Source organism: Ovis canadensis, chromosome 8 (assembly GCF_042477335.2).
Source record: "Ovis canadensis isolate MfBH-ARS-UI-01 breed Bighorn chromosome 8, ARS-UI_OviCan_v2, whole genome shotgun sequence".
In the NCBI taxonomy this organism is placed as follows: domain Eukaryota; kingdom Metazoa; phylum Chordata; class Mammalia; order Artiodactyla; family Bovidae; genus Ovis; species Ovis canadensis.
In genome coordinates this window covers 86,771,450-86,787,639 of record NC_091252.1, presented here as the reverse complement: position 1 = coordinate 86,787,639, position 16,190 = coordinate 86,771,450, and the positions used below count along the sequence as shown (strand labels likewise).

At 43.9% G+C, this 16,190-nt stretch overlaps 1 protein-coding gene across 1 annotated transcript in view; it reads right to left on the bottom strand.

The window, feature by feature from the left end:
* Positions 1 to 3,714: 3,714 nt before the first annotated feature.
* Positions 3,715 to 16,190, bottom strand: part of IYD (iodotyrosine deiodinase) — a 30,143-nt gene continuing 17,667 nt past the window's right edge. The window contains exons 2-5 of the mRNA XM_069598722.1: positions 15,429 to 15,620; positions 13,337 to 13,496; positions 7,749 to 7,905; positions 3,715 to 5,196 (exon numbers count right to left, since the gene is read on the bottom strand). Coding sequence (XP_069454823.1) covers positions 5,014 to 5,196; positions 7,749 to 7,905; positions 13,337 to 13,496; positions 15,429 to 15,620 — 692 coding nt within the window. The 3' untranslated portion in view covers positions 3,715 to 5,013. The remainder of the gene's footprint in view (positions 5,197 to 7,748; positions 7,906 to 13,336; positions 13,497 to 15,428; positions 15,621 to 16,190) is intronic.

Genomic DNA, 16,190 nt, shown 5'->3' with positions numbered 1-16,190 from the left:
ACAACAGGGGACAACTTCAGAGGTGTTTGATTTTGGAAGCTTCATTCCAGCTACCTCTTATTCTTCTTTATTCTTAATTATTATTAGAGGAGAAGAAAGTTGTTGACTCCTCCTCCACCCAAGTTAGCTGGCTTCCTCTATTACATCACTGGCTTCTAGGTTTGCTTGGCTCTCTGCAGACACTGCTCACATACTTCCAGATTGCCCTAAGGACATTTTAATGGTCTTGAATTGAATCCTGAACATTTGGTTCTGCATCATGCTTCTAAAGTCATAAGAATAACATGAACCATTCCCCTTCCTTGTGACTTTTCAGGAATTCCCCACATGGGATTATAGCACCTCACTTTTCATCACACTGCTTTTCCTTGATGCAGGCTGCTGCGACCGGGCGCACTAAGCGCAACTGAGAGGAGCTACCTCACATCCAAGGTCTGGGGCAGAAGCCAGGAGGACCCCATGCCCGAAGGGCGGTGGCCAAGAGGAGTTACCCCACGTCCAAGGTTAGGGGCAGAGGCCAACAGTGCCAGGCTGCGACAGTGCAGGAATGGCTGGGAGGAGCTACCCTGCGTCCGGGGTCAGGGGCACCGGTGGAGGAGCAATCCCATGTCCAATTGCGCGGGTGCAGGAGGGCCTAGAGGAGTTATCCCACGTTGAAGGTCAGGAAGGGTGGCAGTGAGGAGATACTCCTCATCCAAAGTAAGGAGCAGCGGCTGCGCTTTGGTGGAGCAGCCGTGAAGAGATACCCCACGCCCAAGGTAAGAGAAACCCAAGTAAGATGGTAGGTGTTGCAAGAGGGCATCAGAGGGCAGACACACTGAAACCATACTCACAGAAAACTAGTAAATCTAATCACACTAGGACCACACTCTTGTCTAACTCAATGACACTAAGCCATGCCTAAGGAGCAACCCAAGACAGGCGGGTCATAGTGGAGAGGTCTGACAGTATGTGGTCCACTGGAGAAGGGAATGGCAAACCACTTCAGTATTCTTGCCTTGAGAATCCCATGAACAGTATGAAAAGGCAAAATGATAGGATACTGAAAGAGGAACTCCCCAGGTCAGTAGGTGCCCAATATGCTACTGGAGATGAGTGGAGAAATAACTCCAGAAAGAATGAGGGGATGGAGACAAAGCAAAAACAACACTTAGCTGTGGATGTGACTGGTGATAGAAGCAAGATCCGATGCTGTAAAGAGCAACATTGCATAGGAACCTGGAATGTCAGGTCCATGAATCAAGGCAAATTGGAAGTGGTCAAACAAGAGATGGCAAGAGTGAACATCAACATTCTAGGAATCAGCGAACTAAAATGGACTGGAATGGGTGAATTCAACTCAGATGACCATTATATCTACTACTGCGGGCAGGAATCCCTCAGAAGAAATGGAGTAGCCATCATGGTCAACAAAAAAGTCCGAAATGCAGTACTTGGATGCAATCTCAAAAACGACAGAATGATCTCTGTTCGTTTCCAAGGCAAACCATTCAATATCACAGTTATCCAAATCTATGCCCCGACCAGTAACGCTGAAGAAGCTGAAGTTGAACGGTTCTATGAAGACCTACAAGACCTTTTAAAACTAACAAACACCCAAAAAAGATGTGCTTTTCATTACAGGGGACTGGAATGCAAAAGTAGGAAGTCAAGAAACACCTGGAGTAACAGGCAAATTTGGCCTTGGAATGTGGAATGAAGCAGGGCAAAGACTAATAGAGTTTTGCCAAGAAAATGCATTGGTCATAGCAAACACCCTCTTCCAACAACACAAGAGAAGACTCTACACATGAACATCACCAGATGGTCAACACCAAAATCAGATTGGTTATATTCTTTGCAGCCAAAGATGGAGAAGCTCTATACAGTCAATAGAAACAAGACCGGGAGCTGACTGTGGCTCAGATCATGAACTCCTTATTACCAAATTCAGACTTAAATTGAAGAAAGTAGGGAAACCACTAGACCATTTAGGTATGACCTAAATCAAACCCCTTATGATTATACAGTGGAAGTGAGAAATAGATTTAAGGGCCTAGATCTGATAGGTAGAGTGCCTGATGAACTACGGAATGAGGTTCGTGACATTGTACGGGAGACAGGGATCAAGACCATCCCCATGGAAAAGAAATGCAACAAAGCAAAATGGCTGTCTGGGGAGGCCTTCCAAATAGCTGTGAAAAGAAGAGAAGTGAAAAGCAAAGGAGAAAAGGAAAGATATAAGCATCTGAACGCAGGGTTCCAAAGAATAGCAAGAAGAGATAAGAAAGCCTTCTTCAGCGATCAATGCAAAGAAATAGAGGAAAACAACAGAATGGGAAAGACTAGAGATCTCTTCAAGAAAATTAGAGATACCAAGGGAACATTTCATGCAAAGATGGGCTCGATAAAGGACAGAAATGGTAAGGACCTAACAGAAACAGAAGATATTAAGAAGAGGTGGCAAGAATACACAGAAGAACTGTACAAAAAAGATCTTCATGGCCAAGATAGTCACAATGGTGTGATCACTCATCTAGAGCCAGACATCTTGGAATGTGAAGTCAAGTGGGCCTTAGAAAGCATCACTATGAACAAAGCTAGTGGAGGTGATGGAATTCCAGTTGAGCTAGTTCAAATCCTGAAAGATGATGCTGTGAAAGTGCTGCACTCAATGTGCCAGCAAATTTGGAAAGCTCAGCAGTGGCCACAGGACTGGAAAAGGTCAGTTTTCATTCTAATCCCAAAGAAAGGCAATGCCAAAGAATGCTCAAACTACCACCACACAATTGCACTCATCTCACACGCTAGTAAAGTAATGCTCAAAATTCTCCAAGCCAGGCTTCAGCAGTAGGTGAACCGTGAACTTCCAGATGTTCAAGCTGGTTTTAGAAAAGGCAGAGGAACCAGAGATCAAATTGCCAACATCCGCTGGATCATGGAAAGAGCAAGAGAGTTCCAGAAAAACATCTATTTCTGCTTTATTGACTATGCCAAAGCCTTTGACTGTGTGGATCACAAGAAACTGTGGAAAATTCTGAGAGAGATGGGAATACCAGACCACCTGACCTGCCTCTTGAGAAACCTGTATGCAGGTCAGGAAGCAACAGTTAGAACTGGACATGGAACAACAGACTGGTTCCAAATAGGAAAAGGAGTCCATCAAGGCTGTATATTGTCACCCTGCTTATTTAACTTATATGCAGAGTACATCATGAGAAATGCTGGACTGGAGGAAACACAAGCTGGAATCAAGATTGCTGGGAGAAATATCAATAGCCTCACATATGCAGATGACACCATCCTTATGGCAGAAAGTGAAGAGGAACTAAAAAGCCTCTTGATGAAAGTGAAAGTGGGGAGTGAAAAAGTTGGCTTAAAGCTCAACATTCAGAAAACGAAGATCATGGCATCCGGTCCCATCACTTCATGGGAAATAGGTGGGGAAACAGTGGAAACAGTGTCAGACTTTATTTTGGGGGGCTTCAAAATCACTGCAGATGGTGACTGCAGCCATGAAATTAAAAGATGCTTACTCCTTGGAAGGAAAGTTACGACCAACCTAGATAGCATATTCAGAAGCAGAGACATTACTTTGCCAACTAAGGTCCGTCTAGTCAAGGCTATGGTTTTTCCAGTAGTCATGTATGGATGTGAGAGTTGGACTGTGAAGAAGGCTGAGTGCCGAAAAATTGATACATATTAAAAAGCAGAGACATTACTTTGCCAACAAAGGTCTGTCTAGTCAAAGCTTTATTTTTTCCAGTGGTCATGTATGGATGTGAGAGTTGGACTATAAAGAAAGCTCAGCACCGAAGAATTGATGCTTTTGAACTCTGGTGTTGGCGAAGACTCTTGAGAGTCCCTTGGACTGCAAGGAGATCCAACCAGTCCATTCTGAAGGAGATCAGCCCTGGGATTTCTTTTGAAGGAATGATGCTAAAGCTGAAACTCCAGTACTTTGGCCATCATGCGAAGAGTTGACTCATTGGAAAAGACCCTGATGCTGGGAGGGATTAGGGGCAGGAGGAGAAGGGGACGACAGAGGATGAGATGGCTGGATGGCATCACTGACTCGATGGACGTGAATCTGAGTGAACTCCAGGTGTTGGTAATGGACAGGGAGGCCTGGCGTGCTGCGATTCATGGGGTCGCAAAGAGTCAGACACGACTGAGCGACTGAACTGAGTGTGGGGAAAAACAGTGCTCTTTAAGAAAAAGAAAGCAAGTCCTGATTTGCGTGTCTGCCAATTGCCTTGATGTACTCCCACCGTCGGCAATTTCAAGCTACAAATGGTTTAATAACTGGCATGGAAAATTCATGAATATTTAACCATTAGCTTCCACTAGCTGGTGCGAGCCAGCTCCAACACACACTGGGCTGGACTGTGTGTCTAACCATTTATATGCCCAGATGGTGGCCTGTTCAACTCACCTGCACAAGCACGCGCTGTTCTGTTCTGTGCTTGTGATGTTTTAAATATTTTGAAGGTTATTTATTGAAAACTAGCAGAGTATCCATGAAGCTCAGAAAGAGTTCCTCTTAAAAATAATCCTTGCTTAAAAGCCACCAGGAAGCGTGCGGTGGAAAGCCATTTGATCAGTCTAAATTTAAATTCAGAAATCATCACACAGCTGAATTCTTGGGACTACACTAAATTTTCTAATAACTCTTTCCTCTACGAATTTTTAAAGAGTAAAAGAAAAAAAATCCCCCATGATTTTTCTGGAACAATTTAGAAAAATGTAAAAACCAGGGCATATTCTTAATAAATATTTAATGCATTTCCAAAATAGATAAGAAATGGAAGGGAACATACCTGTTCATCCCTTATTCTGTATGTTCAGCTAATCTCACTAACGGAACCAGGCCTTCTCAGACTCAAAGTGCTGGAGAAAGTGGAAAGGTTTCTTGACACACAGCGTGGCCTCCCCTGCAGAGTGGAGTGCCAGGGAGATGGGACACCCAGGGAAAGAGGAACTGGAGAGGGGAGCAGGGCATCACCTTCCAGCGTCTGCCTGCCTGGGTCCTGCCTACACAGTCACCATGATCTGATACAGAGTTTTCCGTGCGAGGTTGGGCACCGTGGCATCTTTGCTGGGGTACCCCACAGGGAGCAGCATCAGGAGCTTTTCATTGGTGGGGCGGTTCAGAAGCACTCTCAGACGGGGGCCACAGTTGAGAGGCGTGGTGGTGACCGTCACCAGTCCAGCATTCTACAGCAGGAGAGAAAAAGAAAATACATTTTAAAGTCAGTAGGCAAAACCCCAGCTCTGCTTGTAGCCTGGGCACGTTCTAGTCCCTGTAAGACTGTTTGTCCCATAGATGGGCAGAAAAGAAAGCTACCAACTTGGGCAATGGTGTCTTGAATTTTTCCTACCCTCCTCAGCCTCCCCAGAACCCATCTTTGAACCAAACAGTGTGAAGCTTCTCAGAGAAAAAAGTACCAGTCTTATTTTTCACTGGTGTTTAAAAAATGGGAATGGTTGTTTCATGGAAAGAAGTTTGAGGTATCTAATCATACCAAGACAACGTATTATATGTCAGCATACCTAGAAAGCATAATAAAAAGCAGAGACATTACTTTGCCAACAAAGGTCTGTCTAGTCAAAGCTTTATTTTTTCCAGTGGTCACGTTTGGATGTGAGAGTTGGACTATAAAGAAAGCTGAGCACCGAAGAATTGAAGCTTTTGAACTGTGGTGTTGGAGAAGACTCTTGAGAGTCCTTTGGACTGCAGGGAGATCCAATCAGTCCATCCTAAAGGAAATCAGTCCTGAATATTCATTGGAAGGATTGATGTTGAAGCTGAAACTCCAATACTTTGGCCACCTGATGTGAAGAACTGACTCATTTGAAAAGACCCTAATGTTGGGAAAGATTGAAGGCGGGAGGAGAAGGGGATGACAAAGGATGTGATGGTTGGATGGCATCACTGATGTGATGGACATGAGTTTGAGTAAGCTCTGGAAGTTGGTGATGGACAGGGAAGCCTGGCGTGCTGCAGTCTATGGGGTCGCAAAGAGTAGGACATGATTGAGTGGCTGAACTGACTCATAGCAAAGAAATGGAATAACAAAAGGCAGTTCCTGTGATTATACAACCAATCAGTGAAAGCAGAGCATCACCCCAGCTGAGAATACTTGACGTCCAGTGATGGAGGACCCAGTGGCCAAGAAGTACATTAAGAGGTCGAGGAAATATTCCACCAACCTCTGCCCAGTGCCCCTGAATAATAAACATTCAACAAAAATCGTGTAACTTCAAGACACTTTTCCAGTTGGCTCTCTCTATCCTCCCCCTGATTTTCCCGTTAGATGATCAACGATAAGCCTGGGCCAGAAGGAAGTTCTGGAATTGTCTTTGGGAATCAAGCATACCTACAGTCTCTGAGCAATCTGTTCACACAGGGGCTCCTGGAAGATGCTTTCCTTTCGCATAAATCACAAAACCCACACAAAACCTACACTCAGAACCTCTGAGCCACCAGGGAAGCCCCAATTACACGTTAAAGAACGCTGAAGGAGAACCCGGGTCTCCTGCATTTCAGGCAGACGCTTTACCATCTGAGCCACCAGGGAAGCCCTTTAAAGAACGCTAGAGGGCAGCAAATTCCCACGGTAAAGTGGAGAAGTTTGCGTAGTCAAACGCGCGCGCGGAAGCCCCGCTTGAAGCCAGCACAAGGCGAAATTGCTTCTTCTGGGACCCTATGCAGGATAGCGGTGGTGCCCTGCGGTTTGACCTTTGTGACATTTGCATAGCACCTCCTTTATCTGTTTCAGAATCAGGAAGGAGACAGGACGCCAGCTACTTTGTAACCATTTTTCAAGTCATCTGAAGTGTTTTTTATGATTTTTTTTAATGTTTTATTTTTTGTTTTTTCCCCTCTTTTATGCTACAGTGACTATTTTACAGGTTTTCAACAAGCACGTTTTCCTTTGAGATAATGAAGAAGCACATAGGTTTTTGCAATCGACTGTCCCTTGAACCCTTGAAGGTGGGCTCATTCGCTCTTCTAATACTGTTTGCTTTGTTTATTTCTCTTGTTTACCATCGCTCTCCACCCTTTCCCAGGACTGCAGCCCCCACTAGAGTATACTGTCCACACACGGAGGCAACTGTTCCTGGTGCCTCCTGGAATCTGCCACATGAGAGGAGCTCAGAAAATATCTGGTATGTGAATGACTTGAATCTTGTGAAATCCTGCTCTATTTCATGCTTAGTGTTACTGTAGCTCCTATATAGGTGGAATTTTTTTTTAAGCACGTGAACATGTTTCCTTTTTTTTTTTTTTCATCATGGACATATTTCTGATGCAATATATAAACAACTTCTCAGGATAGGAGCTCCATAAGAAAGTTCCCCTTGTCCCTTTTTAATCCTCCCACTGGCTCAGACAACAGTGAACACAGCTGAGAAGCCAGGCCCTGCAACTTCCAGATTCCAAAGCTCCTCATGGGTGTTTACCAAAATACTTAAAGTTTCATGTCCTTACAGAAGAAGGCAAACACAATGACCATTTTGTTGACCCTTAACTGATGTTATAAGTAAACTTCCAGGAAGGATTCCAGATTGTTTGAACCATCATCTTCACCAGCCCAGCTTTCTAGAGGTAGTTTATACATCAGAGTAACTTGCCGTAGGAATTCAACTTTAGATAAAACTCTACTAGTCCCTGAACTAGAAACTCAGCTGAAATTTGCAAATAAAACCACAGTCGGCCCCACGTATCATGTCTCTTTCTTGGACAGAGAGGGGGGGCGGCATACCTGCAGGGCAGCTACGAGGATGCCACAAGCAATGGAAACACTGATCTCATTGTAGTAGTGAATCTTTTTCTTGCCATTTGCAGCAAATCCGTGGACTTGCTTGAAAATGAGAATCAAAACAGGGGCAGTGTCCAAGTACTCTTTAATAAAATTGGTCCTAAAGGTGAGAAAAAGACATTCAGAATAATATTTTCTCTTAATGATTTTTTGTTCCCCTTTTACCACCTTACTGACATGAAAAATAAAAACATTTATTCATCTTTTATGGTTAAATAGAAAAAGACCAGGATTATTCTTTTGTCATATTCATCTTTTCCTAGCCAAAGTCAATAAACAGATATTCATAAAAAGTCACATGTGAAATGCTGAAAAGACACAAAGATGGATCTTATAACCCAGAGGGTAATAAGTCACGTTTAGTAAAATAAAAACTTGGTAAATTTTATGAAAGAAAAATAAGCCAAATGCCCTAGGAGCTCAAAAATGAAATGCTAATTTTAAATAAGAAGGTTGTCAGAATGTATGCAAGATTTCTCTTGAGGAGGGACGCTGAAGACCAAGTGGAGAAAGGGCATTGGGGAGGGCACCCTAGTGAAGAGGGGAGCAAAAGGCAGAGTCGGAAGGAAAATCCTTGGCCAGCCAGGGATTTCAGAAGTCTGATAGGCTGGAGGATGGTGTGCATGGTGGAGCATGTGTTTGGAGGGCTGGCAGTTTTCATACAGATTTTACACAGGGCTTTGTTCAGCGGGGCATGAAAAGTTACCATGCTTCTGAGCAGAAGCATCATGTGATCAGATCTGTTTCAGAAAGAGCCAGGTTGGTGAGAACCAGCTCCGGGGAGACCAGAGAGGAGAAGATGGCGTGGCCCAGGAGAATCTGGGGAACTGAGCAGGCTGGAGCTGACAGATATGACACAAGAGAGCGAAGGGAGAAGGAAAAGGTGGCAGTGAGGCTGAAGCGAGTCTCCAGACGGCGATGCTCTCAGCCTCGTTACGGAGAAGAGGAAGGAAACCTTTGTGGGAGAGGGACACAGCTCATGGGAGGTATAAATGCTGAGTTCCCATTTTTATTTTCCAGCTAGGAGCATGTCTTTCACTACCCTGCCCATACATTTTGACAAATGTTTCATTCTAGCACAGATATTCAAAGGAAAGACCCCCCATACAACGCTATGTATTTGAATTTTCCCTTAGGGTATATAATGTCATCAGTAAACAAGAGACAGTAATTGTTCATTTCATTTTTAACCTAGGAAGTATAATGCTTCCTTGTTAAACATACACTAAACTCACATGTATATTTTTCTACTGTTTCTTTCCCCTACTTACTTCTGTAGATTACTTGTTCAAAGCTATGTCACCATACCTCAACCAGTTTACTCGCATTTGACTAGGATCAATTTTTTTCCTCTTTAGAAGGAGGGAGAATGCTAACAGTTTACCAGAACACTCTGGAATCAATTAGCTTTGCCATGTTAGGTAAGCCTCTCCCTTTCTCGCAGCTCATCTTCCTCATGTGTAAAACGTACTCACCCCAAAAGATTTTGTGATGGTAAAATCAGTCCAAATAGATCAGGTGCTTAGAATAGTACCCAGGGCATGGTGGCATGCCTGTGATAGCTAGTGTTATTATCACAACTGTATTTTATTTTACTGTGAATAATTCAAAACAATTTTTAAATATAAGGTGAGGAATAAGTAATTTACTTAGCAGTTTCAGAGGCAGGGTAGTAATTTTGTACAATTTCTCTACTTATTTTCCAGGGCACACATTGGTGGCTAGTATTTTGGTGTGTTCAATTTTATAGGAATGTATTATGACATTATATTAGAACTAATACAGATTGCGACATGCTGAGGCCTGTTAAGAAAGGACAAGTAACACCTTCTGCCTGGGCGGAGGGCCTCATGCCAGCAGCAGGAGAACAAAGCTTAACAGATAAGTTGGACCAGGTTGTGTATTATAGGCTTTAATGATAGTTCTGAGTTTCAGAGCTGACCTAAATTGGATATCAGGAGGTAAGTGAGATGAGTGTTCATTTGCAATGCAGTTTAGCAAACATTTATTCAGTTACCTATTATGCATTATCACTGTGCTAAGTGATACAAGCTGGGCCCTAGAGTTATAAACATATCTGTGCGTACATATTGTCTGCAGAGAAAGTCTGTAATGCTCATTGGATTCTCATGAGTATCTTGGTGTACAACAGAGCTTTCTAAAATATGGACTAGAAAATGAGAAGAAAAGTAAGCCAGCAATTAAAAGTACTGTGTGCTGTGCTTAGTCACTCAGTCACTTCTGACTCTGTGACCCCATGGACTGTAGTTCACCAGGTTCCTCTGCCCATGAGGATTCTCCAGGCAAAAATGCTGAAGTGGGTTACCATGCCCTCCTCCAAGGGATCTTCTCAATCCAGGGATTAAGCCCAGGTCTCCCTGCATTGCAGGTGGATTCTTTACCAGCTGAGCCACCAAGGAAGCCCAAGAATACTGGAGTGGGTAGCCTTTCCCTTCTCCAGGAGATCTTCCCAACTCAGGAATTGAACCAGGGTTTCCTGCATTGCAGGCGGATTCTTTACCAGCTGAGCTACTAGGGAAGCCCCAAATCCTGTTTGGTAATGGCTATTTCAGATGCATGGAAGGTGTGTATTAAGTACTTTGCGCACAGAGACAAGAGAGCAGCCGATTCTGCCTTCACTGGGGAGAGACGGGGCTGGCAGTGTGTTGTAGGTACTACACACACACAGAGCAAACGTCTCTCTAAGAGGGATGGGCTCAACTGGACTTTACCTGTCTATGTTTTCTCATGAATATGCCATAAGATTTATGTATTTATTATTAATACCCTGCACTTATTCCAGAACACAACCATAAGTTACAATGCCAATAAACATCCATTTTGATAGGGTTTAAATAATATCTCAGGAAAAAAAATGTCCTCTGAGGCCAAAGAAATGAAAAGAGCGGGACTAAGAGGCCAGCCTTCTCATCACCCAGTCTTGTCTACCAGAGGAGAAACCCGCTTTACCCCACAAGATGGCGAGCCCATTGCCTTTCCTCAGGCTCCTGTCACGCCGGGTGTTGTATGGCTGGAGCTGGAAGTAGCCACTAAAGGCCCACAGATGACAGCCTGGGACATAAGAACTTCTACCTTCTACACGGCAAGGGCTAGAGCTGGCACCCCACCCCTCCTCATGCTCAACCTGAGAAGAGTTCAGAGGGGAAACGAGATGCCTGTGAGGAGTGCAGTGTTTGTAAAGGGGACCCTGCGACCAGTGTTCTAAATGGCAAGGCTGAGGGGGGCTTCCCTTGTGGCTCAGCTGGTAAAGTACATGTCTACAATGTGGGAGACCTGGGTTCAATCCTTGGGTTGGGAAGATCACCTGGAGAAGGGAAAGTCTACCCACTCCAGTATTCCGGTCTGGAGAATTCCATGGATTGTATAGTCCATGGGGTCACAAACAGTCGGACACAACTGAGTGGCTTTCACTTTCACTTTCTCTGCAACAAGTGAAGCTATGTGCCTCAACTAGAGAAAGCTCATGTGCTGCAACAAAGACCCAGTGCAGCTGAAAAGATAAAAAACAAACTAAAACATTTTTTTAATTAAAAAATAAAATAACAAGGCCTAGTTTGAAAAAATGGAGTGTTCTTAACTATGAAAATGACTGAGAAATTACTGAATTCATCCTAGATATAATGTAGGGTGACTGGTCCTCAAAGAGGAAAAATGGGCTCAACAAGGCATAGTCAGTTGCAGGTTCTAGAAAAAAAATGAAACTTCTTATGTGTCTACTCTAATACATTGAAGCCTCATGGTAAAGCCAGTTACACTGAATTCCAATCCACCCTAGAGTTAAGAAAGCAGCAAAGTTACTAATGCCTAACGGATATTAAACCTGCACTAAATTTGTACTTTTACTGAGCATGTATGAAAACTAAACTCTGCTCAGTGAGATCATGTGGAAAATGTGATCATTATAGCAAGATGTCATTTACTTCATTCAAGATCCTGAGAATTTCACAGTCTTATGTTCCAGATAGTAGAAAAATACATCCTCAAAGTTTAGTTTGCCAATAATTATTTGGGTCAGAGCCTGTTTGTTTACCAGACTTACTATGCATCATCACTGTTCTGCATGCTCACAAACACATCCAAATTTCATAATGAAATAGATATTAGACTTATTCCCATTTTGCAGATGAGGAAACTGAGGCACAGAGAAGTTACTAAATAGTAGATCTCATATTTGAACCCAAGCACTCTGGCTTCTAAGGCCCTACTCTTGGCCTCTATCTTATTTAATCCTGATACCAAGTTTTTAACATTATTTGGGTTGAAAAAATAGAAGCTTAATGTGATGGTTAAGTTAAGGTGCCAACTTGACAGGGACACAAGGAACCCAGATAGTTGCTTAAGCATTATTCTGGGTGTGTTGAAAGGATGTTTCTGGATGAGATTAACATGTGAATTGGCAGACTGAGTAAAGCCGATTACCTTCCCAATGTGGGTGGCCTGGTCTAATCTGTTGCAGCCCTGAGTAGAAAAAACACAGGTGGAGTAAGGGATAATTTTCTCCTTCTGCCTGACTGTCTTTGAGGACATCAGTCTTCTCCTGCCCTTGGACTCAGACTTGGACTGGAACATACACCATCAGTTCCCCTGATTCCCAGGCCTTTGGACTCAAACCAGAACAGCAGCATTAGATCTGCTGGGCCTCCTGCTTGCTGAGTGCAGGTCTTGGGATTTCTCAGCCTTCATAATCACTTAAGCCAGTTATAGTAAGTTGGCTCAAGTAATTATGAGCCAATTATGAACAGTAAATAAATTGTCTACTATAATAAATAACGTCCTAAAATGTGTTTAGTCTCTCGGTTGTATCCAGCTCTTTGTGACCTCATGGACTATAGTCTGCCAGACTCCTCTGTCCATGGGGATTCTCTAGGCAAGAATACTGGAGTAGGTTCCCATACCCTCCTCCAGGGGATCTTCCCAACCCAGGGATCAAACCTAGGTTTCCTGCATTGGAGATGGATTCTTTACCAACTGAGCCACCAGGGAAACCCAAGAACACTGGAGTGGGTAGCCCATCCTTTCTCCAAGGGAACTTCCTGACCCAGGAATTGAACCAGGGTTTCCTGCATTGCAGATGGATTCTTTACCAGCTGAGCTATCAGGAAAGCTCTATAATAAATAATATTATCTATTATATATATTAATATAATAAATCTCTTTCTCTCTGTGTTTCTATTTCTCTCTGTCTTTGTCTCTCTCTCTCCATTGATTCTGCTTCTCTGGAGAATCCAGACTCATGCACTTAGAGACTGCAAGCAAACACCCAAGGTCTTGCACCTGGAAAAACCAGAGCTGAGACATGAACTGAGATGTGATCCCAGCTGGCAGCCCTAACACCTACCCAATATGTATGCTCAGAGCAACACAGACATGAGGCCTGACTGCACTTCCATTATTTCTCCCACAGTTAAAATGAAAGTTTTTAACACCTAAAACAAACCAGGCAATTGAATCTTAGTTATCTCATTTTAAGAAACCAAACCAAGCATGCCTGATTCTTCCCACTTTTGTACCTGAATTTCTTCAGGTCTGTGACCCATCGAGGTCCCATCCTCTTCAGGTAGTTTATTTCCTCTTCCTCCTCAATGATCTCCCGAATCTTATGCTTCACGTCTGGGTCCTTCACAACCACAAATGTCCAGGGCTCTGTGTGGGCCCCACTTGGGGCTGTTCCTATCACACATTCAATTAACATCAGAAATTAAAACTGCAGGAAAATGGAAACTGTTAGCTAAGAATTCCTATAATTCATATTTGCTCAAGATAATGTTAGATCACCTAGGACACAAAGTGCCCAGCAGTAGCCTCTGGGGTCCTGCTGACATCCTGTTCTGTTCCGCCTCACTGTCAGGGTCTTTGAACCAACTAACTGAGATCAAGGCCAGTAGTTCCTGGACTATGGGAGTTTATCACTGCTTCTCTAGTTATGTGGGAGAAGACCTCCCTTGAAAATTGCACCGTGACCAGTAAGGAAACTCAGAGGGGAAGTTCTGTCACACAAAATCCCCCCAAATCCATTATTAGTTTTGGTAAATATTTGTGTTGGTATTCTTGAAAAAAGTGTCAAGTCGTGAAGGTTATTGGAACTCGAAAAATTTTAATGGCAGAAAGCATTTAAAATTTTTAAATGGTAAAAAGCACTCTCCAGGGCTTCCCTGGTGGCTCAGTGGATAAGAATCCTCCTAGCGTTGCAGGGGACATGGGTATGATCCCTGATCCAGGAAGATTCCACATATGAAGAAGCAACTATACCCATGTGCCACAAGTACCGAAGCCTGTGCTCGAGAGCCCAGGAACTGCAACTACTGAGCACATGTGCCCCAAGTACCGGAGCCCCTACGCCTGGAGCGTGTGCGCCACAGGAGAAGCCAGCTCAACAAGAAGCCTGGGCATCGCAACTAGAGGAAAGCACACACAGCGACGAAGACCCAGCACAGCCACTAAATGAATGAACAGATTTTTAAAAGAGCGCTCTCCGAAAGGCAACTGAACTATAAGTTGTTTAGTGCCTATATCACAGTTCTGAGGGTGGCACTGTGGGCTTGTGGTCCTATGTGGATACATGAGAACTTCTTGGCCCTGGGCGCTTGGACACATAACAATGTGTTTTTCAGCTCTCACAGGCTTTGGGAAAACTCAGACCACACTTGGATCAGTCCCGGTATCCCTGACAAAGCTTCATAGTGCCTCGTGGACTCAAGGAGCTTCACTTCTCCTTAAGATTCCAGCTAAGGAGCTAGCCAGGTTCTGGTCTGGAAGTCACCACTCTCTCAAGGAGCTTCACTTCTCCTTAACATTCCAGCTAAGGAGCGAGCCAGGCTCTGGTCTGGAAGTCACCACTCTCTCCTAGAAATCATTCACTGTTTCTAGAAGCAGACCACAGTGTGGGATATTTCAGAAGCATTTCTTTTCCTTCCTAGTGAGTAATTCAATGGCATAAACTCTATAGAAGGGCTCTCAAGCCTGCCAGCCTTCATGAGTTCACCATCCACCAGTCCCCGTGGTAGAGAGGGCATACTGATTTGTAAAATCAAGTCAAATCAAACATAAAGCCCTCTAGGTTGATACAGAGCCCCCTGTTTGAGTTCCCTGAGACACAGAGCAAATTCCCATTGGCTATGTATTTTACATATGGTAATGTAAGTTCCCATGTTACTCTCTGATGTGAACCCCCCCACCAAATGGAAGGTGTTAACTATTTGACCCCATGAGCTCCTGGAGCCTAATGTCTGATGAAGTTAACCCTTATGACACCCCCCTGCGACCTCACCATCAGCCAGTCAGAGACTTGTACCTGAGAGGATCGCATACCCTGCGACTCCTCTCCCTCACCTGCTGTTTAAAAGTGCTTTGAACTCAGGGGGCTTTTAGGGAACGAACCACCCCTCTCTTTGCATGGCACTTCAATAAACCTTTCTCTGCTCCAAACTCCTACATTTGGTGTGTTTGGCCTCACTGTGCATTGGGCATAGCAACTTGCACGAACAAGACTTTGCAGGTGAGCCTATCACTCCAGGCTTTATCTGCTGTGTTTGAACTTCAACATTGCTCTGCCACTGTCACTTGCAGCAGACATTCTCAAAGACTCACTGTGCATGGACAGACCTGCTGCTTTGATGACATTGTCAATGACCTCCATTGGGACTTGCTCGTTACTTATGAATCTAACAGACCGTCTCTTATTGAGAAGTTCATAAAACTCCTGGGATCTCTTAACCATTTCCTTCTCTGGGTATCGGTTGTGGGAGAACGGGATGTGTTCCACCTCTTCCTCTGACTCTTGCCATTCATCAGCCTCTGCAAGTAGGAACAAGACAGCAAATTAAATGATCTCTTGGTTTTGAAAGGGAATGCTCCTTTCCCGCCCCTACATGCCTCATTAGCATAAGAATTCTTTTGAGTTGACTGTTTTTAGGAAACAGCAGACACAGGAGAAACTCTGAAAACCAGAGTAGAAGTCACCCTTTGGTAAGTAGACGTTTACATTTATAAAGGAATTCTCCATTTGGAAGTATCGTCCTCTCTGCACCAGGAAGACAGGGATGATTCTAAATCACAATGAACTCTTGCCAATAGAGAAGGTGTGGCCATAAATCTCTGTAACAACTTTACCCTTATTTACTCTGCTTTTTCTGATAACCTCCCATAACTGACTCTGCCCAGCCCCCAACACCTTTGTTTTGTCTTTATCTGAAAATGATATTTAAGGTGGTGGCTGGGGCCATTTCCCTGGCAGCTCAGCTGGTAAAGAATCAGCCTGCAATGCAGGAGACCCATGTTTGATTACTGGCTCGGGAAGATTCCTTGGAGAAGGGAAGGGCAACACTCCCCAGTATTCTTGCCTGGAGAATTCCCATGGACAGAGGA